Source organism: Chelonoidis abingdonii, chromosome 4 (assembly GCF_003597395.2).
Source record: "Chelonoidis abingdonii isolate Lonesome George chromosome 4, CheloAbing_2.0, whole genome shotgun sequence".
Taxonomy (NCBI): Eukaryota; Metazoa; Chordata; order Testudines; family Testudinidae; genus Chelonoidis; species Chelonoidis abingdonii.
This window is the reverse complement of record NC_133772.1, coordinates 102905356-102930367: the sequence shown is the minus strand read 5'-3', so window position 1 is coordinate 102930367 and position 25012 is coordinate 102905356. Positions and strand designations below refer to the sequence as shown.

Genomic DNA, 25012 nt, shown 5'->3' with positions numbered 1-25012 from the left:
TCATAATACATTTCTGCAGAATAAGCCTCACAAAGTGCCTTATAAAAACTATGGAAACCCGTTAAAAGGTATTCTGATCATAGGGCAACAGTATGAAAAAATACTCAAAAGACCAGAATAAAAATCAAGTTGATTTTTTTTGCTGTTGCACAGCTACTAGATCAGCCTTTACCAAGACCTTCTGTCTGAAAAAAAAAAAGTTAATTTTATTTAGTTTTTAGGTTGCAGAACCAAAGTTATTTAAAACAAAAATAAATTAGAAATTCACTGTATTAAAATCTGTTTATTCCATTCATTCTTCTATGGCCCATCATTTTAATGGTATCACTGCAACATTTGAACCATACAACATTCAGAAAATTCAAATGAATGTTTCCCATCACAATTTAGCCCATCTAAACCCACCCAGGAGTTGATTTTTAACTTGTGATAACCATAACTTGAGTTTATGATTTCAGCCACAAGAGTGAATTTACATATAAACTGTATGAAAGAGTTATGATATTTTTGAGACAACTCATGATTGGCAGAGTCACAAGTGACTTAAACCATAAAATATTTTTCTTAAATGACGCTAAATGTTATAAGAGAAGGCAGTATGGCCTAGTCAATAGCACACTAGATTGGCACTGAGGCGACCTGACTTCTATTTCCAGATCTGCTGCTGGTCTGTTGGGTGACCTTGGACAAATCACTTCATCTCTGAGTGACTAAGTTTCTCCATCTGTAAAATGTGGATAATGATATTTGACCTCCTTTATAAAGTGCTCCGAGATCTACTGTTGAAAAGTGCTATATAAGATCTAGGTATTATTATTAGATTTATTATTCTTTTCCATGCTACAGTTCTTCAAGGCTCAGGTTGTTTTATATTTTAGATGTGCTAAATTAGAAGGGCCTGATATGTGATTGAACAGAAGGATCAAAATTGAATTAGACTTTCAATAATTTTGGAATGGTTACTGTCAATGGCAAAATATGAGATAATCTAAGGAAAAACAGCACATGTACACATATTCTGTGTTTATGCAGGTTATGGGTATTTATTAAAAAACATCTAAAGATGCATATTTACTCTTTACACAGTGTTAAAATTAGTTTGCAGAGGGCGGACCTAAGATATTTATTACACTTTTTGGGAGCAAATGGCCCTTGAACATAGGGCCTCACAGGGATAATTTAGGATATTATTCATGGACAATAAGATTCTCAACAGTGAAAAATAATTTGTTTACAAATTAAAAACTACAATCCAAATATAAAAAACAAATAATGTATTTATACTATATGTATATGGAATCTTAGAGAAGGTAAGTTCTCTAACGTCTGTTATGCTTAATTTTATTGCATCCTTAGACCCATTCATTTTAATAAAATGTATTACATGGATAAACTATGGCGAAATGTTTGTCTGAAATGTGCCATTAAACAAGTTTAAAAATATCACTTGTTGTTTTCCATTCTTAAACTCACTTGCTGTTTCAATACCAAATTCTTCACTCCTTCCATCACAAACTGTGAGCCTGTATTCATAACACGTGAAAAAAGACTGAAAAACAAAAACACAGACAACACAATGTATGAATTTGAGCATCTTTGCTTTCAGAGTTGTCACTGTTACAAGTCTGCAGAAGTTTTAGAATTTTAACCTGCTCTCCATTAAACAAAATGGCATGCTCTAGTAAAACTGTGCCCTCAACCTTATATTAACTTTTGTTGTTGTTGGCAGACTGAACAAAAACAGTCGTTTTTAATATTAACCTTGGGTTTTCTCAAATGCTACTCCATATCCACATCCCCAAAGTCACCTCTTTGTCCTCTTTTAAATCCCTTCTTACAGCTCTCCGCCAAGCACTCTACAAAAAGACTTGATAATAGTTAGACAGCCAGTATGCTGCGACCACTGCTTTTCATGTTGTTTGATTTGTTACCTTTTGCTCCCCCTGTCTGTTGTATCTTGTCTTAGACTGTAAGCTCTTCAGAGCAGGGATCTTTTTTTTTTTTTGTTATGTCTGTGAGCAGCATCTGGCACAAAGAGACCCTGGATCCATGACTGGGTCCCAGGGTACCACAATAAATAATAATAATCAACTGATATGACTCAATGACAAGGATAAGTTTGACGTAGATTACAGATTGTTGTAATAAGCCATAAATCCAGTGTCTCTGTTCACCCTGTGGGTGAACACTTTTTACAAAGTGATCTTTCTGTATCTGAGCTATTAGTCATTATCCTTAAAGGAAATCTGCACAAACACTTTCCAAAAATGATCCTAGGAGCTTAAATTCACATGCCTGCTAGACACTAAAAATCATGGACTGGCCATAAATCCAGTGTCTCCATTCAGTCCACGATTTTTAGTATCTAGATGGTAGACCTGAGTGGAGGACTGCTGCCCCAAAGGAGGAATCAGCAGAGGAGTCCTGCACCAAGGCATAATGTCTTGCAAACATGTGAACAAAGCTCCAAATGACCACTTTACAGATATTAAGGAGAGGCAGCTCCGAAAGTGATGCCATAGATGTTGCTTGTGCTCTTGTGAAATGAGCTCTTACCCCCTGGGACAGCTGATAGAGCAGAATGCAGCCAGAGATCCATTTGGAGATTCTCTGAGTGGCGATGGCATCCCTCATGATTCTTTCCATTATAGCTATGAATAGTCTTAGGGACTTCCTGATTGGTTTTGTTCTTTGCAGATAAAAGGCCAAGGCCCACCAAATATTGAGGGAATGGAGTCTTCATTCCTCTGAGGAAGTGTGCAGTTTTGCGAAGAACACAGGTAAGTGAATCGATTGGTTAAGGTGAATTCTAAAGCTACTTCGGGGGTGAATTTGGGGCACAGATGCAAAGAATCCTTATCCTTACGGAATATAGTGTAAAGAGGATCTGCCATCAGTGATCGTAGCTCGCCAATCCTTCTAGCTGAGAGAATGGCTACAGGGAAAATGACCTTCATGGAAAGGAAACACATGAAGCAAGAAGCTAAAGATTCAAAAAGGGGGTTTTATAAGTACTGAGAGAATAAGGTTCAGGTTCCGCTGGGGAGCAGGCTTCTAAACAGGTGGGAAGGTTCTGGTTAGGCATTTCCAGAATCTGGTGGTCACTAGATGTGCGAAGATCGAGTAGCCCTGAGAAGGTGGATGGTATGCACTGACTGCCTCCAAGTGGACTTGCAAGGAGCTAATGGACAGGCCTGATATCTTCCAAGGATATAATCCAAGATGAGAGGAATATCTGCAGCTTATAGGCGAATGCTATTTTGACGTTCCAAGAAGAAAAGTGCTTCCATTTAGCAAGGTAACAACTTCTAGTAGAGTCCCTCCTATTATCAGAAAGGATGTCTCGCACAGCTGTGAAGCATGAACGTTCTAAGGATGACACCATCCAAATATCAAGCCCTGAGCGGTGGAGCGAATGCGGCCCGGGATGCTTGATTCTGCTGTTCCACTGGGTCAGGAACACGGGAAACATTGGGAGAATGACTGATAGTCAGGATGCCATGCATAGGAGGTTGCGACACCAAAACTGTCTGGGCCAGTAGGGGCAATCAGGATGACCCAGGGCCTGTGCTGCCAGATTTGTGTAGAGGTCATGGGAGGAGTTGTAGCGGAGGGAAGGCATAGTTAAACTAGTCCGACCAGGAAAGAAGCAGAGCATCACCGTGGGAGTGGTGACCTTGGCCTTTTCTGGATCTACATGTTATGCATTTTCTCTTCGTCTGAGAGGTGAACAGATCACTGGTTGGGGTTCCCCTTAGAGCAAAAATATTGTGCAGTACCAAATCCTGGCGCTCCCATTCCTGGTTGACTGCAAAATGTCTGTGATGGAGCCTGCAAGCACATTTTGCTTCACCGGAATGTAGGCTGCTGATAAGTGATTCAGTTGCTCACATACCAGCTCCACAAGCTGACCGCTTCCATATACAGGGAGATGGATCTCAGTCCTCCTTGCTTGTTGATGTAGAAGACAGTCATAACGTCTGACATAAGACACTGTGAGCATGGATGAATGGAAGAAAGGCTTTGATACTGATGTGCAGATGTGAAAATGTCCTGTGGAGCGGCAACAGATTCAGATCTCCCTGGTGTGAAAGGGATTCTACTTGTTCAAGCCATTGGAGATGGAGTAGACAGTTTAGCTACCAAGGCAGAAAATGCTGTGGATAGGTGAAACTCACGATGATTGGTCTTTGTTGGTGCTGGCAGATCCCAGGGTTTGGGAGGTGCTGACGATGGTACCAACGGATCGCGGTCCATAACTGATGTAGCCCAATGCTTATAGTCTGTCTTCTCATGCCTCTGGGACTTCGGATGTACTAAGTCTTCAGGGGCTGAGCTGATGGGCTTGCTCGGAGCCGAATCCAACTTCTTTGAAGTGGATTTAGAGGAAGAATTAGTCTCATGCTTATGAGAGTGTTTCCTGGATTCCTAACAAGATCCCACTAGGGAACTGTGGGGGCAGGTTCTCCCGCACCAGGGTCAGACTTCATAGCAGGAAGCACACTCCTTGCTGAATCAGGCTGATGTATAGGGGGGAGAACTGTCCCTGGCCTGGGTCTAATTGAGGCCTCACGACCTTCTCCATGAGGTATTTCTGGAGACAAAGTTCCTGCTCTTCTTGGACATGGCTGGGGAACAATTGGCAGATACTCCATCTTGCTCTGACATGGGCTTTCCTAAGGCAGGACAGGCAGCACTGGCGGTCATCACTGACTGAGGAAGATTGTGGGCAGGAAGCACAGAGTCCTGGGCATAGGCTGGTACAGTAGGGAAGAGGGGTGTCCCCCGAAAAGACTAAATCTAAACTTTAAGAGATCTACAAAATATTAAATTGTAATCTGTAAAAACTGTATAAGATGTTAAAGCTATTTACAAAACCAAATGTAAATCTCATTTTGAAAGCCAAAGCTATGGACAACTGGAAGTTCCGACCCAACCCATGCAGCTGTGAGAAGGAACCTGGAGAGAGAGTCATTTTGTCTACCTCTTTATCCCTTCAGAGAGACGTACAAGATAAGCCAGGGCATATGTGCAGACCAACAGTAAACCCACACTGAAATACAATAGGAACCATCATTCAAAGGAGAACTAAAAGATTCAGCTGGTTTTTTTAAACTGCACACAGCTAAATTTATTTCAACTGTAGTTTCAGCTTTATTACATGGAATCTGATAACAGTCACTTTAAAGGTTATTTATTACTGAATGCTCTCAGTCATTATAAAATTGAAATTTATTAAATTAATAAATAAAAGATTTACTAGGAATTTTGGTAGATGAATTAAAAGAAACTTACCCCAATGGTTTAGCCGTAGTGTTTCCATAGCTGGTAGGAGCTGAAGCCATCTTGGCAAAAGCCCTATGAAAGAAATGTTATAATCAAGTGCTTAATTTGTTTCACCGTTACACTACTACGTCTTCTCTTCCTATAAGACCATTGTGGAAGACCTTCTGGCCATCTGAGAACAGAAATGGCTCTGCCTCTAAAATTAGTCATCAGGTAATTGGGCAAATTACAAATCAATCTCTCCTTTTATTAAAAACTGAATGCATCTCTTTCATAATATTCTAGCTTTTGCCAATCTAAAGCCTATAGCTATAATGAGATATAGTTAGATGCTCAAAGAAATTACAGTATAGGACCTGGAATTCGGGATGAGGATAGATGAAAGATAGATTTCTCCTTTTATAAGATCTAATATTTCATAGATAGATAAGCAGGATGGCCCACAAGACTGAATCAAGGATCAGAAAACCAGGAAATCAGAATTTAAACTAGGCTCTACTGAGTCACTTAGTTGCCTTTAGCAAACTACTTATTTGTGTCAAGAAAAACATATCAAGTATATTGTTCAAAATCAAGTTTAACAGCATTCTCACATGTTATAGTTCGGTTTAGAAGTGTTCACATGTATTGTCAAATCAGTGACAGCAAAATCATGTAAGAACCACAATGAATTAAACATTAAAAGTAATACAAAATTTCCACAAATCCTGGCTGTAGTAGTTTATGTATCTGTTTTCAACTTCTCTCCAATTACCTGCAGTTTATGAAGATGAAAAATTAACTTACTTCCATTGTTTTATGTACTTCAAGGGAGTAAGATTACATCCTGCATCTGTCAATGCTTTTTTGTATTGCTCCAAATCAGCCTGAAATCATAAATGGGAGAATTGAAACTGCTTTTCACTATTCTAAATCAAACTGTCCTTGCATATACAGATGACAAAATATGTGGGTATTTTTCTCCTCTAAACACGTTAAATAAGTAGTATAAATACAACTTATTTTGTTATTGAAAAGACATTTTAAATAATTCAGACTAACTTTAGGAGCTGGCAAACAAAAACTATGTTTAGAGTCAGTTAAGACTGTGGCAGGACACAGCCTTCAGGTTTTCACCTCCATCTCCAGCAGATACCCAAAAGCAATATGTACTCAATTTCATCAAGCTTGCAACTTGCAAGCTTGAAATGCAAATCCTTCACAGTGAGTGACCTCATATGATTTTCTATCAGTTATATCAAGGTGCATCTGACCAACACATTCTATGCATTTGTGATGTTATTTGCTGTCAGGTAACTGTTATAGTTTTGTACCAGAGTGTAAGTTTGATGGGAATCTCATGCAACTACTGTACCATTTCCCTGCAGAGACCAGCAGTAGTGTTTGAACCTCCTAATCTTCAAATCCCTAGCATAAGCCCTTACTATTTGAACAAACAGTAGTAATTGTTAGCTATTTTGTTGACCAGCCAGTGGAGGAAGATTAGCCACAGGCTTTCCCAGTGCGTTACACAACAGTTTACATGTCAGGAATAGAATAGAGGCAATCAGAAATCCTGGATTCTATCCTTGGATTGTGGAGAGGAGTGTCGTTTATAGACGATAGAGATAGGATAACCGCAAGTAATTTAGTGACTGACGGGCATTGTGGCCCACTGGATAAAATAAGGATTGGTAATGTTCGGGACCTGAGTTCTGCACCTGCAGTGACCTTGCAAAAGCTCTCTGTTAACTTATTTAAAAGATGGTGAGTGAGACAGGGTCAAGCAGCTCTTCTACAACTGTCACTTAGATTAGTATTTATGGCTGTGGTTAATAATAAGTGCAGTGAATTGTATGTGAATTTAAAAAACGCTTGGAGGTAAAATTTGAACTCCTGGTCTCTGATTTCCCCCCAGACTTCAGAGAAAAGTGAAGGCCAGTGCAACTTTCACAGATTTTAAGGCCAGAAGGGTGACCACTGATCATCTAGTCTGATGTTCTGTATAGCAACAGGGCATTGAACTTCTCTTAAACAATTCCTAGAGCATATCTTTTAGAACACCTTCCAATTGTGACTTAAAAATTGTCAGTAAGGGAGAATCCACCATGACCCTTGGTACATTGTTACAATGGTTAATAACTCCCACGCTTAAAAATGTATGCCTTATTTCCAGGCTGAATTTGTCTAGCTTCAACTTTTAGCCATTGGATCATGTTATAGCTTTCTCTGCCAGATTAAAGAGCCATTAAATATTTGTTCCTCATGTAGATACTTGTAGACGGTAATCAAGTCGCCCCTTAACCTTCTCTTTGTCAAGCTAAATAGACTGAGCTTCTTGAGTATCACTAAGGCAGGTTTTCTAATCCTTTAATCATTCTTGGGACTCTTCTCTGTACCATCTCTAATTTATCAACATCCTTGACACAGTATTCCAGCAGCAGCTGTACCAGTGACAAATACAAAGGTAAAATAATGTCTCTTCCCCTACTCGAGATTCCTAACCCAATCTCAGGATTGCATTAGCTATTTTGGCTACTGTATCAAATTGGGAGCTCATATTCAGCTGATTATCACCCTGACCCCTAAATCTATTTCTAAGTCACTGGTTCCCAGGACAGAATCTCCCATCTGCAATATGGAGTACGTTCTTTGTTCCCAGATGTATACATTTAGATGTAATTCAGCCCTCTTGGGCATATATATGATCGTCTTTAATTACATGATCACATACTAATGGGTCCACAGGACCCCTGCCTCATTCAAAGCCACAGAAAAGACAGCGCTCACTTAATGAGCACTATTCAATATTTTGTTTTCCCCTCATTATTCCAATTGTGGCCTATGCCTCATTTACTGCACTCTATTCAAAACCTGCTCTGAAGAGAGAATTATTAATTTCCTCATGGGCTTTTCTAACGCACTCATCACTATAGCATCTAAGTGCTTTATAAACATTATTTATTTTTACGTTATCATCATCCCCATTTTGCGGATGAGGAACTAATGCACTGAGAAGATCTGCCAACCCCACCTGTAAAAACTGCCTCCAACTACTGTCTGTCTATTCACTCATTCTCTATAGCTAGAGTGGATTAATTCACCACTAGCCCATAGACTTCCTAATCCCAAATTCTACTTTCTTCTACACCTCTACCTCGATATAACGCTGTCCTCGGGAGCCAAAAAATCATACCGCGTTATATCCGAATTCGTGTTATAATGGGTTGTGGTATATTGGGGTAGAGGTGTACCACAAATCCTGGGGTTGAGGGGTAACAATTGCAGGTAATTACACACTAACTATCCTGGTCCTTGCTAAGTACATTCTTATCACACCTCCCACACAGCTAGGGGATTAAAATTGCACTTGGGGTTTTGTGTATTGGGTAGGCGGCAGTTTCCCAATCACTGATCTCAGGAGTAAAGGGAGTTTGCTGCCACAAAAAAATCTTAGCCCTATCAGACCTCTAACATAAAGTGTAAATGAACTTATGAATATTTGAGAGCAAATGAAGTTAACAGACATTTTAGGTGAAATCTAAATCTAAATCCTCAGTTTCTTGCATATCTGTCAAAAAAAAAAACACATCTTCACACAATTACTCATGATCAGAACAGCTGGTAACAAAAGTAGCATATTTTATACTAAAACCAAAGCACATTCAGAAAATCAAAATCATATTTAGATTTCCTTTGTGCAGAATAAACTGATTCTTATGTAAAAAAGAGCAACCAGACTTAAGACACTGGCAGAGAGTAGTTTCAATCAAGAATATAATTTATAGGATTACATTCTAAAACTCACTGATTTATGTTATTGAATATAAATTACTTCATACTGTTAATTTCCTAGATTTTACTATTTCAATGACACTGATAAAAAATCTGGGTTTACTTCGTATTAGGACTGTGGCTTCAGGTTCCAACGGAAACCAAAGAAGATGAAATGAGTAAACCTATACATATGACCTTTATTGCAAGAACAGAAAGAGGAAGGCAGCTCTTGACTGACCCAAGACAGGATTTAAAAAAGAGAGGTCAGCAATGCAGCATGAAAATACCAGAAGACGACTATGTCTTATAGCATTTTCGTCCCTGTAAAACAACCTGTACCCAACAGCGGTGGCCATTCACAGCCTGTATGCATCTTTGTCTCTAGTGGCAGAGTATTAACCACTGGATCCACAACATAGTCACAGACATTCTTCTTTCTCCAAAAATTCCCATCTTGCTGGAGAGCGTCTTCCTTCCCCACACCCTCTGCATTCAAGAGATTATGCACTAGCAAGATGTGGGATTGTGGGGTGGGAGGGAGACTTTCATACTAGGTAAATATCTAGTGCACAACCGCCTATTTGTCACTTGCAGAATTGTTGATAGGAGAAAGGAGAGGACACTCACCTTGTGCAGTAACTGGAGTTCTTCAAGATGCATATCCCTATGGGTGCTCCATTTCAGGTGTGCATGCGCTCATGTGCCTTTGATCAAAGATTTTTAGTAGCAGTGCCCATTTGGCCCACGCACAAGCTCCAAACATACTCATGGCTTACACAGAGGATATACGTAGCTGCGTGGGTGAACCACCCTCCCTACCATGAAGTCCCACAAGATGAAATGCTGAAACACAAGGGAAGGGGTAATTGAACACCCATCAGGACACACATCTCGAAGAACTCTAGTAATTGCATGAAGTGAGTAACCTCTCCTTCTTCGAGTACTGTCCCCATGGGTGCTCCACTTCAGGTGACTTCTGAGGATTATCCACTAAAGGAAGAGGGGGCTTTGGAACACTAAAGAAAGGACTGCATACCAACAGCAGTGTCTGACCTACATGTGTGTATCAGGGTGTAGTGTTTGGATAGAAGTGTGCAGTGATGCCCAGGTTGCTGTTTTGCAAATTTCAGCAACTGAAACATTTTGTAATAGTGCCATGGAGGCTGCTTAAGATCTTGCAGAATTGGCTATTATTCTGGGGATGCAAGGCTGGGGTGTGAGGAGGAAGGGAGCACTGAACATTAGCAGCCTGGTAACAAATAAGAATACAACTGGAAACCCACTTTGAACGTCTGGGTGGAGACTGTGGATCTTTTGGATCTATCTGCAATTGGTATAAACGGTCTAGGAGACTTTCTAAATGGTTTGGTTCTAATGCCTTTCTAATGTCCAAAATAAGGAGAGCATCTTCCTGGTGCGGCTTTGGGAAAAAACACAGGAAGGCAGATAACTTGTCAATGTGGAAACAGAGGAGGTTACTGTAACTGGAGGTTCTTCAAGATGTGTGGTCCTTATTTGTATTAGAAACAAGGGAGCACATACACACTATTCGCCAGAAGATTTCTGTAGCAGTATCCATTGATCCACACGTATGTCATACCTAGCCTTGTGTTCCAGGAGAAATGAGGCTGTGCAGGATGGAGGGTGGGTATTGGAATACAAATAGGGACCACACATCTCAAAGAATCTCCAGTTACAGGTAAGTAACCTCCTCTTCTTCGAGTGATGGTCCCTATATGTATTGCAAATGCAGGTGAGTATTACGCAGTGATCTGTGAGTGTGTGTGCGCGGGGAGGGGTCAAGATGCAAGAGGTATCGCAGTCTGTTGGACCGCATGGTTCACAGCTGCAAATTCGGCTTCCCTCTGGGTGATGGAGTAATGGGTGGTCAAGGTATGCATGGAATGCCATGTCGCTGCTTGGAAGATGTTATGCCACGATGTGTCTGCCACGGAGGCAGATGTGACCACCTGCGCATGTGCTGAATGTGCCATAATCTGCCAGGCAGCGGAGTGTTAGCCATGCATAGCACACTTGGATGCATGCAGAGACCCACTTCGAGATGCACTGAGAATATAGGGCTTAGCCCTGGGGTCTGTCCACAACAGCCACGAATAGGCACAAAAGGCATTGGTTCTGTTGGGGCAGAATGCAAGCACACGGCAGATGTCATAAGAATATATGAACGGCCACACTGGGTCAGACCAATGGTCCATCTAGCCCAGTATCCTCTCTTCTGACAGTGGCCAAAGCCAGATGCTCCAGAGGGAATGAACAGAACAGGTAATCATCAAGTGATCCATCCTGTTGCCCATTACCAGCTTCTGGCAAACAGAGGCTAGGGACCCCATCCCTGCCCATCTTGGCTAATAGCCGGGCTATGGACCTATCCTCCATGAACTTATCTAGTTCTTTTTAGAACTCTGTTATAGTCTTGGCCTTTACAACATCTTCTGGCAAAGAGTTCCACAGGTTGACTGTGTGTTGTGTGAAAAAATACTTCCTTTTGTTTGTTTTAAACCTATTGCCTATTAATTTCATTTTGTGATCCCTAGTTCTTATGTATGAAAAGGAATAAATAACACTTCCTTATTTACTTTCTCCACACCAGTCATGATTTTATAGACCTCTATCATATTCCCCTCTTAGTCGTCCCTTTTCCAAGCTGAAAAACCCTGGTCTCATTAATTTCTCCTCATACAGAAGTTGTTCCATACCCCTAATCATTTCTGGTGCCCTTTTCTGTACCTTTTCCAATTCCAATACATCTTTTTTTAAGATGAGGCAACCAGATCTGCATGAAGTATTCAAGATGTAGACGTACCATGGATTTTCATAGAGACAATATGATATTTTCTGTCTCATCTAACCCTTCTTTAATGATTCCCAACATTCTGTTAGCTTTTTTGACTGCCGCTGCACATTGAGTGGATGTTTTCAGGGAACTATCCACAATGACTCCAAGATCTCTTTCCTGAGTGGTAACAGCACATTTAGACCCCATCATTTTATATGCATAGTTTGGATTATGTTTTCCAGTGTGCATTACTTTGCATTTATCAACGTTGAATTTCATCTGCCATTTTGTTGCCCGGTATCCAGTTTTTTGGAGGTCCCTTTGTAGCTCTTCACAGTCTGCTTTGGACTTAACTATCCAGTATACAGTTATGTATCATTATGTATCATCTGCAAATTTTGCCATCTCACTGTTTACTTCTTTTCCAGATCATTTATGAATATGTTGAAAAGTACTGGTCCCAGTACAGACTCCTGGGGAACACCACTATTTACCTCTCTCCATTCTGAAAACTGACCATTTATTTCTCGAATGCAGGGACCTGTCCACAAGATGCAGCTTAAGATGGAAGACTGGGAAGTGAATTGATTAGTTGAGGGTGGTCTCTGAGTTCCACCTGAGGAGGAATTTGGGGTGAAGGGTGTAAGGAAACCTTGTCTTTATGAAAAACCACGTATGTGGAGGGCGAAGGGGGATTGACTATCATAGCTGCCAATTCACTGACCTGCCTAGCAGAAGTGATAGCCAGGAGGAAGATGACCTTCCCGAAGAGGTGGGAGAGGGAGCACATGGCCAGAGGCTCAAAGGGGGTACCTGGTGAGGATGGAGACCACAAGGTTGATGTTTACGGGGGGGTAGGGGGGAGCAAGGCGGGAAGCTGTTCAGTAACCCTTTCAAGAAGTGGGTGGTGGTGGGATGAGTAAATAACAGGTACCAGTCCATAAGTGGATCCGGACAGGCCTGAGAGTAAGACCTGATGTCTTAAGTTCCCGGAGGTAGTCCAGGACAGTAGGGATTGAGACAGTGTTAAGGGGGAGGTGATGGCACTGAGCCAGGAAGTGAAACATTTCCAGTTCGCCAAGTAGAGACATTTTTCATCTTCTGGTTCTAATGGTGATACTGTCAGAGCCGATGGAAGAGTGTAAAGCATTGGTGCGGAGGACGAGGGAACTCATATCGGAAGCAGTCTCTTGACGGAGATATAATCACTGTAGAAGTAGACGGGCCTGATGGAGGGGGTATCATAAACAGATAGCTAAGGGTTAATGTCTCTTTCACCGGGAAAGGGTTAACAAACAACACCTGACCAGAGGACCAATCAGGAAACAAGATACTTTCAAATCTCAAGGGAGGGAAGCCTTTGTTTGTAGTTTGGGGTTTTTGCTTTGTGCTCTCTAGGGTCTGAGAGAGACCAGACATTACTACAGGGCTGTCACTTCTTTCCAATTTTGTAAGTACCCAAAAGTAGACAGACAGTTTAGTCCTTTTTAATGTTTTCTGTATTTGCAACTTGTGTATTTTCTGGCTGGTGGGAGTTTAATGTGTATTTGGCTTGATGAAAGCTATCTTCAGAATGTATTCTGCTGGAAGAGAAAGCTTTGTCTTTCTTATTGTTCTATAATTAAATAAAAAAAAAAAATATAAAAAAACTCCTGTTAAATTTACCATCTAGATTGACAGAGATTAACTATTTACCTTTTTTTTCCTTTCTTTTTATTAAAGTTTTGCTTTAAAAAACCGTGTTCAATTTTTTCCCGAGTTGCAGGGCTCAAGGGTAATTGCAGTCTGTACTCGACCAGGGAATTGGTGGAAGAAGGAGAATAAACTTTCCTCTTGTATTTTAGATTCACGGAGCTTTGAATTCTGTATTGCCCTCTGGCGTGAGGGGAAGAGGGCAGGTGTGAGGGGAATTTCTCTGTGTGTTAGATTCAAGGGGTTTGAATTACAGTATCTTCCAGGGTAACCTAGGGAGGGAAAGAGTTTACTTTCCTTGTATTAAGATCCAGGGAGTCTGGATCTTGGGAGGTCCCCAGGGAAGATTTTGGGGAGACCAGAGTTTATCGGGCACTCAGAGTCCTGATTGGTGGCAGCCTATCAGATCTAAGCTGGTAACTAAGCTTAGAGGATTCATGCTGGTACCCATATTTTGGACGCTAAGGTTCAAATTTGGGAATTATACCATGACAGGGGGTGATTCCGAATACAGAAAGGCCTGGGTCCAGCTATGGTTCCGGATTTCCCTCGTGTGAGTGATACTCTTACTATTTGAATCATATCCACATTATCATGATCCAAGTGTTTAGCTATATTTCATAACTGGGCAGTGATATCCCTGGTAGTAATAAATACTTCTGTAAAACTTTGACTGTAGATTCAATCCTATAAGACTGTACTATATTTTTCTTGAGAATAAAAAGTAGGTGTTTGGCACAGGCATTCATTTAATTCCTTATGAAATACCAATTTAGCACAAATTTTGCAAACAATTAATTTTGTTTTATTAAGATCCAAAGAACATACCTCTGATGGTGCCTGCACTGAGTTTATGTAATAGATAAGAAACAATCGCATCTTGTCTTCTGGAGTTCCGGCTGTGGAGGAAAAACAAGGGTTTCTTTTTCCAAATCAAGTTATAAAACTATGCTGCTAGCTAGCGTACTATTCTGTATTACATATATTGAGCCCTTGGATTATAACGATAATGGTAATGAGTTTAGAAAAGGTTATACAACAAAAAATGTTTATGTTGTCTATAAAGTGATAAATACTCATTCAACAACTTCACTGAAAATCTGCCTTAGAATAGCTCAAAACCTCTGAAGAGTAGTTATGTATAATAACTGTTTTGGCCTGGAGTAGTTCTGCTGAGGTAATTCATGAAGTATCAAACTTATGTAGTAGTAGAAGACAGAGCATATCATAATAACTTTTACTTTATGAGTTATTCAGTTTTGCTACAAAGACCTAAATGAAATGAAATCTTTACCCTCATAAGCTTCAGAAATTTACACAAGGCTTCTTAGTATCTCCCACACATTTATAGGGTTTTTTTCATTCTGTTGTCCATGGGAATTTCATACCATCTGGATCCCAACAATATCTAGGATTTCATAATTTCCTCTGTCCTACTTGTTTACTTTGTTCTTCACCTCTCTTATCCAGGAGTCAAAATATAAGTACTCAGTCACTCCCATAAGTGTCTGTATACACGAGTGCACAGGACTTAATATAAATGCATGAAACTTGGAAATGGAAATGCAACCAAAACAGAAGTGATCAGCAAAAACAAGGATGGCACACAAAGTTGCAAAAGTCTTTCCTCAGATTGAAATGTGTGTTTTAGGATGGAGGAAGGGGGGTGGCAGATACAAGTTCTGATTTTACTGATATCTCTAGAAAAAATAATACAAATTTCACATAGAATGGAAATGGTACCTGAAATATGACAGTAAGTCCTGCAAACATCTGGCATATAGAAAACGATTGTCAATTCTTTAAAAAATAATGTATTGATGTTGTTGCAAAAACAGAGTAAACATAAGTCAAGTATCAGTGGCACAAAAGACAAAGTACAAAGTTAACACTTTAAACACTTGTTTCCAGATATGTTTAGAAAAGCCCAGCTACATATTTTATTGGACTAGAGCAGGGGTGGTCAACCTATGGCATGCATGCCAAAGGCGGTTCAGAAGCTGATAATCAGTGGCACTCACACTGCCCAGGTCCTGGCCTCCAGTATGGGGGGCTCTGCATTTTAATTTAATTGTAAATGAAGCTTCTTAAGCATTTTAAAAACCTTATTTACTTTACATACAACAATAATTTAGTTATATATTATTGGACTTATAGAAAGAGACCTTCTAAAAACATTAAAACGTATTACTGAAACGCGAAACCTTAAATTAGAGTGAATAAATGAAGATTTGGCACACCACTTCTGAAAGGTTGCCGACCCCTGGACTAGAGTAATGCTTTACTTTTCAGTTGAAATAAGACTACTGAACAAGAGACATTTGATATTGCTGATCACTGTCTATTTGGAAGTTTACTGAAGCAGGTATCCTTGGCTAGACATTATTCAAGCCTCCCTATTTATGCCAAGCAAACACTATAAATATAGCCATTTTGCCCTTTACACACACACACACACACACACACACACACACACACACACAGTCTCCAACTCCTTTACTGCATATGTGGATATGCTAACAAAATAGATACTCTGTAGAATCAGATGAAGTTGCTCAGATTTCTTTCCAAATGCCATAATAGCTTCAATAAGCAAAGTCAATGTAATGAGCAACACAATATGCTTGTAAAATAGAAAGTATGCTTAATGTCATTTTTATGCACATTTGCATGAAGCTCAGACTATGGCACATTCTGAGAAGCAAAACAATTTTTAAAAACATAACCAATTTGTTGGTACATTACCTACCAATTACGTATAAGTATGTGTCAATTCTGAAGACTGTAGCCCTGAGGATTAATCTGTTGGTATATATAAAATGTCTTTTTGATAAATTTAAGTATGTCATAGACTTATAGATTTGAAATAGCTGAAATGCAAGATACCTGCAGGTCAGACATCCTGTATGACGCTAAGGCAACCTTTGGGACCCTTACTCAGAAAAGTAATAAAGACGACAAAATACCTACGCAGATGTCTGGAGACCTTTAACTGAACCAACAACAGTAAAGTGTGGAAAAAGGGATTTTTGCCCACAAATCTAACAAATACACCACAAATGCATACATAACTGCCATTCATACGCACACACGTTAGCCTATGAGGCAGGTGTACCCTAACATTTCTGTGGGGAAAGATGAAATTTGGGAATAGGAGGAAGGATTTCCGAATAATGCTCTATAAAAAGTGAAACAAATCACCATTAGACAGGCAATACATCCATCTATCTGTTCCTGTCTACTCTTCTTCCCCTCCACCCCCATCTACGTATCGATGCTACCCATCTACGAAGGTTATTAACTATTAATAGGCCATAGTATTATTTCTTTTCAAAATTGTAAGTAAAAAGGAATCTAATTTTCTTTCTGCTTTATTCTTACCCTCTAAAGCATCTAGTATATGTAGGGTTAAAACCAAAACGCATACAATAGCTTCCTCTATCAGAGTTGTGAAAAATATCCAAAGTGCTGCTGCACTACACAGAGTGAGCTTATAACAGTGTATTATCATAAACATATCTCTTAAAGAACTGTGATATTTTGTAACTTTGTAATCTTGAACTGTTTTAACATTTGCTTATTGTTTCATTGATTTTAATAAAAAGGTCTTTATGACTCTGTCTCAGTGTAAGCTCCTGTCATATACCCCGAAGTTCCTTTTGTAAACTCTGTGAAGCCTGATTCAGGACGAACTTTATCTTCTGATCAAATATATTGGCGAGCCAAACCCATACTAATTAATAGTCAATTATTATTATTAATATTACTAATTAATTAAAAATTAATCAAATAAAATTAAATTAAGTGGATAAATTACACCAACCCTACTAACCCACCCCAAATCAGGCTACAAGACCACTGCTGTTTTCTCTGAGGAAAATTATACAGCATTTAGACTATGAAAGTTGACAATACAACACTGTCTAGATAAAACTTTTATGGATAGGTTGTTACCAGCTACACTCAAATGCAAGTCTTTGAGAGGGAAAATAAATTATATATGGAACAAACTCCTTCCCACTATCTTGTTAGTCATCTGCATTTCATTTCAAGCTACCTGTAAGTTGGATGCACATTGGATTCAAGTCTTAGCATCAGCATCACCACTACATTCTTGTGCATCTATTCTCAATTAGAATCACACCCCTAGCATTTATTAACATAAGTTATTTATGTGCAAAAATGTGATTATTTGTGTTGTGGTACTGCCTAGGAGTCCCCATCACTGACCATGACCGCAGCAAAACACAGTCCCTGCTGCTGTCACAAGATTGTCTGGTGCCAAAATTGGGATATGTATGCTATCATTCCACCGCAGTTAGGGAATTCCATTGCTGCAAAGCCATTCACTATTTTACGCACATTACCAAGAGTCACAGTCCTTCGCAGCAGGATGCGATTAATGGCTCTGCACACTTGCGTTATGCACAGCCCCAGTGGTGGACTTCCCGACTGCAAACTGATTTGTGACTGACTGGGTAGCAGTCTGGAGTTGCTAGCTTCCACATAGTGATTTCCATGTGCTTCTCCACCAAGAGGGCAGCTCTCATCTGATGTCCTTGCACTGTAGTTCTGGGGCAAGCTCCACACACAGTTCCTGGAAGGTGACTTTCCACATCCAAAAGTTCTGCAGCCACCGCTCGTCATCCCAGTCCTGCATAACTATGAATCATGGGACGTTGAGCTCGCACCCATGATGCACTGCAATCCACTCTACCTTCCCACAGCTCCTAGCTACATAAGGTGGCGAGTAGCACAATTGAATACCTACCCACAGTGCAGTGCTCTCACTGTTGATGCTAGAGCACCAACTGTGGATGTGCTCTGCCAACATGCATAAACGATATAATTATAGCGGTTTTTGATCATTGGTGTAACTTTCATTGATAAAACTGTACTGTAGACAACACCTCAGTCTCACTGTCTTTCCCTGACCCAATGACTATTCATCTTCATTCATCCTGGTAATTCATAATCATTCATGACGACACTCAATAAGCCAGGACAGAGTGTGAGAATGCTTCTTTAGTCTGGTGTCTAGAGAATTCACCTTGGATTTGGGACATCCAGGTTCAAGTCCCTGCTTCAATGACTATTTACACAAATCAACTCTAACAGGACAGACTGAGAAAGACTCACGTCAGAATATCCCAGTGCCTAGAGCACAATCACAATGCGAGACACCACCTCCTCCTAACTGCTGTTTTCTGAACCTAGTTTCATTTACATTTGTTAAAATGCCTAAAATCTACAGAAAAATGCCAGGTTTAACTAAACATTTCATTCAACCTGCTTCAAAATGTTTTCTGACTTTTCAATTCACCAAAAATTTCCCAAAAATATTTGTTTTCCATTAGACCCAAAACAAAACTACTTAATTTTTTCAGAGTTGCCAGATCCATTATTTGCAGTTTTACTTTACATCCCTTCTGCTCTGCCACTGTTATAGTCAATCTCACTTTCACCTGCTGCTCCTTGCCCTCCTCAACAATCAATACTGTACACAAGTGTCGTATTCCATAACTTTCACTTGCTTGCTATCACTGAAACTTTACTGTCTATCTCTCACTGTTTCAGAAGCTGCACCGTACATCCCACTTCCTCCCTTCCCTGGAGGTCTATTCTAACAAAACACTTCTCTCACCTCTGTCCTTGTCAACATAATTAACAACTTTCTCCTGCTCTTGATTTCAATGTCAGGTTTAGTTCCTCCTCTGTATCACCATACTGTCTGCAACTTAGTTATGGCTCCACCTCTCACTTATTCTTCATTAAGGACTGGACCTTCTATCTACCGAGGTGGAACTCAACTGACCAGGTAGTTCATGGTGAAGACATCCTCTACCATTTTCCTTCAGCTCAGAGTTTCCTTCTCTCCAATCACCACCTTATTGACCCATATTTTTCATTTTTCCAGTCATTTCCACCTTCTGGGACTACAAATTTTCTGATTTTCTCAGCTCTCATTAGTCTTCCTTCTTTCTCCTCTTAACCCATCATCTGGGTTAGATCATACAAACATCCGCCATCTTTGTCTGTTTGAGGTGGCACTAAGGTCCACCTGCTTACCATCTTTGATGAAATCCATTCATTGCTTCCTCAGTGTTCCTCAGGGTCTCCTTCCTACCACCCTCTCTCTTGTAATGCTATCTTTCCCAAGTTCTCTTTATTCATTCGCTCTATGTGCCTGAACCAGTGAAGTCATGCTTCCCGGATTTTGCCAGCCACATAATGAACTTTGATTTCCATCCTAATGCTTTCATTTCACAATCTGTCCCTTCATGTACCTCTTTTCAAACACGTATAGGCATTGAACCTGCCATTTCTTTATGGCCCAGGTTCATGTACTATACAGAGACGTACAACTGTTTTATATAATTGGGCTTTCAGTTTCAGTGGCATATGCTTGTCACACGCAACATCTGAGATGTTATTTCTCACTTCCAGCTTTGCCAGTCTAGACTGTATCTCACATTCAAGCTCATTGGTTGTCTGTTATACAGCTGCTCAGGTTCTTGAACTGCTCAGTCCAGCTTAACACACTCCATTAATCTCTATATCTAGTTCCCCGTGCACCTCTCCTGACCCAAATGACCTCAGTCTTAGTTGTACTCATTTTTATTCCACACCTACTTAGCCGTTCACACCACTGGTTTACTATTTTCTCTGTATTTTCTTTTGAGGATGCCCTCATTACTTTGTCATCTCCATGTGGCAGCAGCTTCTCATCTTTTCTCATTGGAACTGCTGACAAAATCCATCAATATGAAAAATAGCAGCAGGTTTAGGGCCAACTCCTGGTGCAATCTGAGTTTCACTTCAAAGCACCTTATTGTTTCCAAACATTTTTGCATCACTATATAGAGCAGTCACCATAGTTACTAAATCCTCAGACACAACCTATTTTCTCATAACAGTGTGAGCATCTTTCTGCCTACTTTAATGTAACGCTTTTCTAGATCTGTAAAAGCCGAGAAGCTATGCTGCTGGTGCTCTAGCCCAGTGGTTCCCAACCTTTTCCATATGGCAGGCGCCGTATCGAGAACTGTGGCTGCTGGACAAGCAGCCGCCAAAATGCTGCTGAGAAGTGGCACCATCAAGAAGCATCATCGCTGAAATGCCGCCGAAAAGCATCATCATCAAGAGGCGTTGCTGCTGAATTGCTGCCGAAAATCTGCGGCATTTCGGTGGCCGCTTATCCAGCAGCCAATAGGCAGGTGCACATAGATGCCCCGGCGGGCACCATAGCGCCTGTGGGCACCATGTTGTGGACCCCTGCTCTAGCCACTTCTTTATCACTTGCCAGATTACAAACATGGACTCTGTTGTGGTTCCTCATTATTTTCTGAAGTCAAACTGTTCTTGCTGGAGGAGGGCTACCACCATTCACATAATCTTAGCATCTATGTATTCCATAATCTTCATCCTGTATGACAGTATAGTTCTTAAATCCTCAGACACAACCTATTTTCTCATAACAGTGTGAGCATCCTTCTGCTCACTTTAATGTATGGCTTTTCTAGATCTGTAAAAGCCCAGAAGCTATATTGCTAGTTTCTGCTTTCATGGATGCTTCCCTTCTTATGTACTAGAATCAAAATAGGCTTGTAATTGATCTTTGGGAATTCTTTTGTCTCTCCATACAGCTTTAACCACTATACTCATCCATTTTATTCCTCTCTTACTCAGGACTTTCACCAGATCCACTGTCAGTTCATCTCATTGTTAAAATACTCCTTCAAGGCCTCCCTCAGCTGAATAGCTCCCCCGTTGAGCTCCTCTTATAGCCTTATGTTCATAAGGCACTGTACAATACTGAAGGGCAATTGAGGATCCATGCTTTCTGACAGAGATGGTTGGCTTGCAGGTTACCAGTTGAAAGGCATCTGGAAATCAAGTAGGATGCCCATGGAATGATGGGCTTGAGAAATCTGCATCATGTGACACTGAACCTGCCCTTATGAGACATTGCAAGCCCTTCCCAAAATATTCTCCCAACTGCTTTCTACCCAAGCTTCTCTCCTAACCAACTCCCAATATAGTGTCTTCTTTCATGCCCCACATATGCTTTGAACAAACTCCAAATTTAAGTACTACAAGCACAGTTTTATTCACTTCAAGAACTGTTCAAACACCTGTTTTGCAAAACATGTTCTGTTGTACTGTTTTTTAGCAAGGTAAGCTCTTTAGAGATTTTGTAGCACACTTAGTTATTTCCAGTGCCATATATACTGAGAAGATAATGTAATAAATATTAATTGTGCGTAAAATTCAATGTCTAAATATTTACTGGACCCAATAAGCTTTGACCCGCAATAACTGTCTTTATGAGACCATTTTACAGATTATATACTGATTCTTATGTTCACAGCTCTCAATAGTGATATATTCATGTTCAGTCATGAATAAGTTGTTACTATTTCCAGTCTTTACCCAGCATAACTTTCTGTAATGCTTTTGCACAGACCTCTGCCAGTCAGTTACTGACTTATTTTTCTTGCATGGCTTTCTGCCTTTTCTCTTCATTTAGTACATAACAAATTAGAACTGTGTGAGAAAAAAAACAAACTATTCCACTATGCGGCCCCATATTAAGAGAAATGACTGAAGCACAAGATGGTTAAAATATGTACCTTAGTACTATCACTTGGCAAGCTCTTCTGGTTTTAGAGCCACAAAAGGTTTTGTAGGAGAGGCAAAATTCCAGTCATGATTTTGGATTTATTTAGTCTAAAAAGTGAATTCCCTAGCTGTGTTAAAAACCTCTTCTCATTACAAGTCTAGTGTATTGCATATTCACTCCACTAACCTGACTGATCATCAAGTGAGATGGAAAATTACAGAGTCAATGGGCCCCTACTTGATTCTCCATCAAAAACAGAGAAACTTGGTTTATATCAAGTTCAGATTTTCAGTACTTACCATCAGGGTCAGAAATCATGTCCAAGAGAGATTTATCGAGAGTGGACTTGCTCATTATTTTTTCCTCATACTCAAAATACACATCCAGTTTCCGTGCCTGTTCAAGAATAAATGTTAAAATTAAAATGATTACATTGTGAAAATATACCTCCCTATTTTAAGATGTAGAGAGATTAGTTGATCACTGCTACTTTCAAAATTATTCACTTTTCCTAGTTAGTGAAGGAAAAAAATTAAATTACTCAGCATGAGAATCACTCAGTTTTTCATTATGATCTAACACACAAAAATACTTCTGGGCCACTTTAGTGCAGAAAGTGAATCAAACCTCCCAATAATTTTGTTCAATATCAGTATTGTTCCCTTGAATCAATATATTAGGGTGCAGCACAAAAAAAATCTTAAAACTAAACAAATGACCAAAAAATAATGCTTTGGGCAAAAGCCAGACAAACTGTGTTTTGAGCTGGACAATAGGCAACAATGTATCGTTACTTATGGTGCTGTATCACAATCGCCAAAGCAGACATATCAGAATGTTGCAATATACTGTTGTGAAAGATTAGTTTAAATTTTCAGCATATTTTAAGTAAGTATCCACAAAATAATTAACTAATGTGCTATCCAGATAAACACAGCAGTCCCCAGACATAGGAAGACATGATTCCAGAGAAAAAGTCTGCAGTCTTCCATACAAATGATGAAGGCTAGCATTAAGATCACTACATCATCTGACCATATATCAGGAATTCATTAATATTAAGGCAGAATACTTTGGAATAAGGTCATTTGGTTGGAAAAGATGTGTGTCTATTTCAACACCAAGTTTTTACATAATCATTAGGACAAATTCTATAATTCCTTTCTTAGGAGAAACTAGGTATCCATCACTTGTACTGAGCAAGGCTAGTGTCCTGTGGACAAAATAGTACGTTATGAGATCATGTAATTAAAGACAGTATCATAATGCCTATGCACAAGAGGGCCAAGTTAAGGATGAACAGGCAAACATACAACCAGCATTTTCTATCTTTCAAGTGCTTGATTTTGTAACCTAAGTAATGTAATCAGGAATCCCAAATCCAGCAGTAGGGCTGGGTATCTCTGACTACCTAAGTAGGGTTAGAGCTGATCCCTACTTGGATAGGAAACCTATCCCGCTACTGCAAGAAGTAAAATGTAAGAAGTCAGAAGCAAGATGTGTAGATGAGCTTTTGTGGGGGGGGGGGGGGGCAGAAGGTGGGAAGGGTAACAGTTGATGATTACTTGTTCTGTTCATTCCCTCTGGGGCACCTGGCATTGGAAGACAGGATGCTGGGCTAGATGGACATTTGGTCTGACCCAGTATGGCCGCTTTTATGCTTTAAATGTAATTTTTGAATTATTTTAGGAAAAACAAAAAATTCTGTTATGTGCGACTGAAACCCTTATCATGTGTCATCAAGGTTTACAACCTTTAGCTCTGCAACAGACTGTTACCACTTGAGTTACAAGACTAAATAGATTGGCTGGCAACAGGAAAAAGCTGTTATTCCAGAAAAGGCACAGATTGCTGAGTCCAGGTGCTGGGTTCTAGGGGTGGCTGGTGTCAGAGGAGCCCAGCCAGGTACATGGAGGATGTGTGTGCACACGAGAGAAACTTAATCACTCTCCTCCCTTGGGAGTTGGGGGAGCTCCTATCTCATAGATACCACATGGGACTGCAGAGCACTTATCCGGGACGATGGCCCAGTTTTTTCTTCAGGGGGGTACGGGTCACTGGAATCATGTGCTGGCACCTTCCAGGCACTCCAAGTACAGTAACTGCTGCTTTGATGGTGGCAGCATGAACCCAACCTTAGGAAGTCAGCGATGACTTTTTTTTGGCATACTGCCAAAACTGTCATGAAGACTGCAAGTGAGAGAAAGGAAAAGGTGACTTCTTGTAGTTTGTATCTCAGTGAAGCTGAACTAAACTTCATAGGACAAAAAGGCACTTTTCTAGTCCAAGGGCATTTCCCTTTCTGAATATCAAATATTTGCTGCAAACAACAGGTATGAGAACTATCCAAAAGAAAAGGCTGCAAGAATCCTTTATAATGGAAAGTGTTAGGCAACCTAAATACAGGGATTGTTATCAGCTCCCCATATAATATACAAGCACTAGCAATGATCCCCACTAGCTTCCACCAAGCCTTCACTTATTTGGGGGAAAACAACTATTTCAAGAACAGCAAGCCCAATTAAAGTCCCTGTGCAGGTGAGTTTCCACAGTTATTGAAAATATCCATTTCCATAAAAATCAGTCTCTGGCCATGGTTATGTCCAACTATATCCACTTGTTCACAAGGCGCTAAGCTGTGGCACTCAAAGGCAACTGTTCTAAGAAAATGGTTATCTGACTACAAATTGAAAATGTATCTTCTGAGCCATGCTGTGTATTTTTTAAATGGAAGTGTTTGAATCAGACCCATCACTACAGAGAGGAGGCAGGCTGCACCATCTTCTGCCACTTTTCTCTGCAGCCCAAGGAGCAGTTCTGGTATGAACTGGGAGTTTTCTGAAGAGCAGCTGTGTCTT

At 40.1% G+C, this 25012-nt stretch overlaps 1 protein-coding gene across 3 annotated transcripts in view; it reads right to left on the bottom strand.

The window, feature by feature from the left end:
• Nucleotides 1-25012, bottom strand: part of SCFD1 (sec1 family domain containing 1) — a 152399-nt gene that overhangs the window by 53284 nt on the left and 74103 nt on the right. For all 3 annotated transcript variants that reach the window (XM_075065500.1, XM_032796638.1, XM_075065501.1), the window contains exons 15-19: nt 22454-22550; nt 14360-14430; nt 6073-6152; nt 5296-5358; nt 1474-1549 (exon numbers count right to left, since the gene is read on the bottom strand). In XM_075065500.1, the coding sequence (XP_074921601.1) occupies nt 1474-1549; nt 5296-5358; nt 6073-6152; nt 14360-14430; nt 22454-22550 (387 nt within the window). The remainder of the gene's footprint in view (nt 1-1473; nt 1550-5295; nt 5359-6072; nt 6153-14359; nt 14431-22453; nt 22551-25012) is intronic.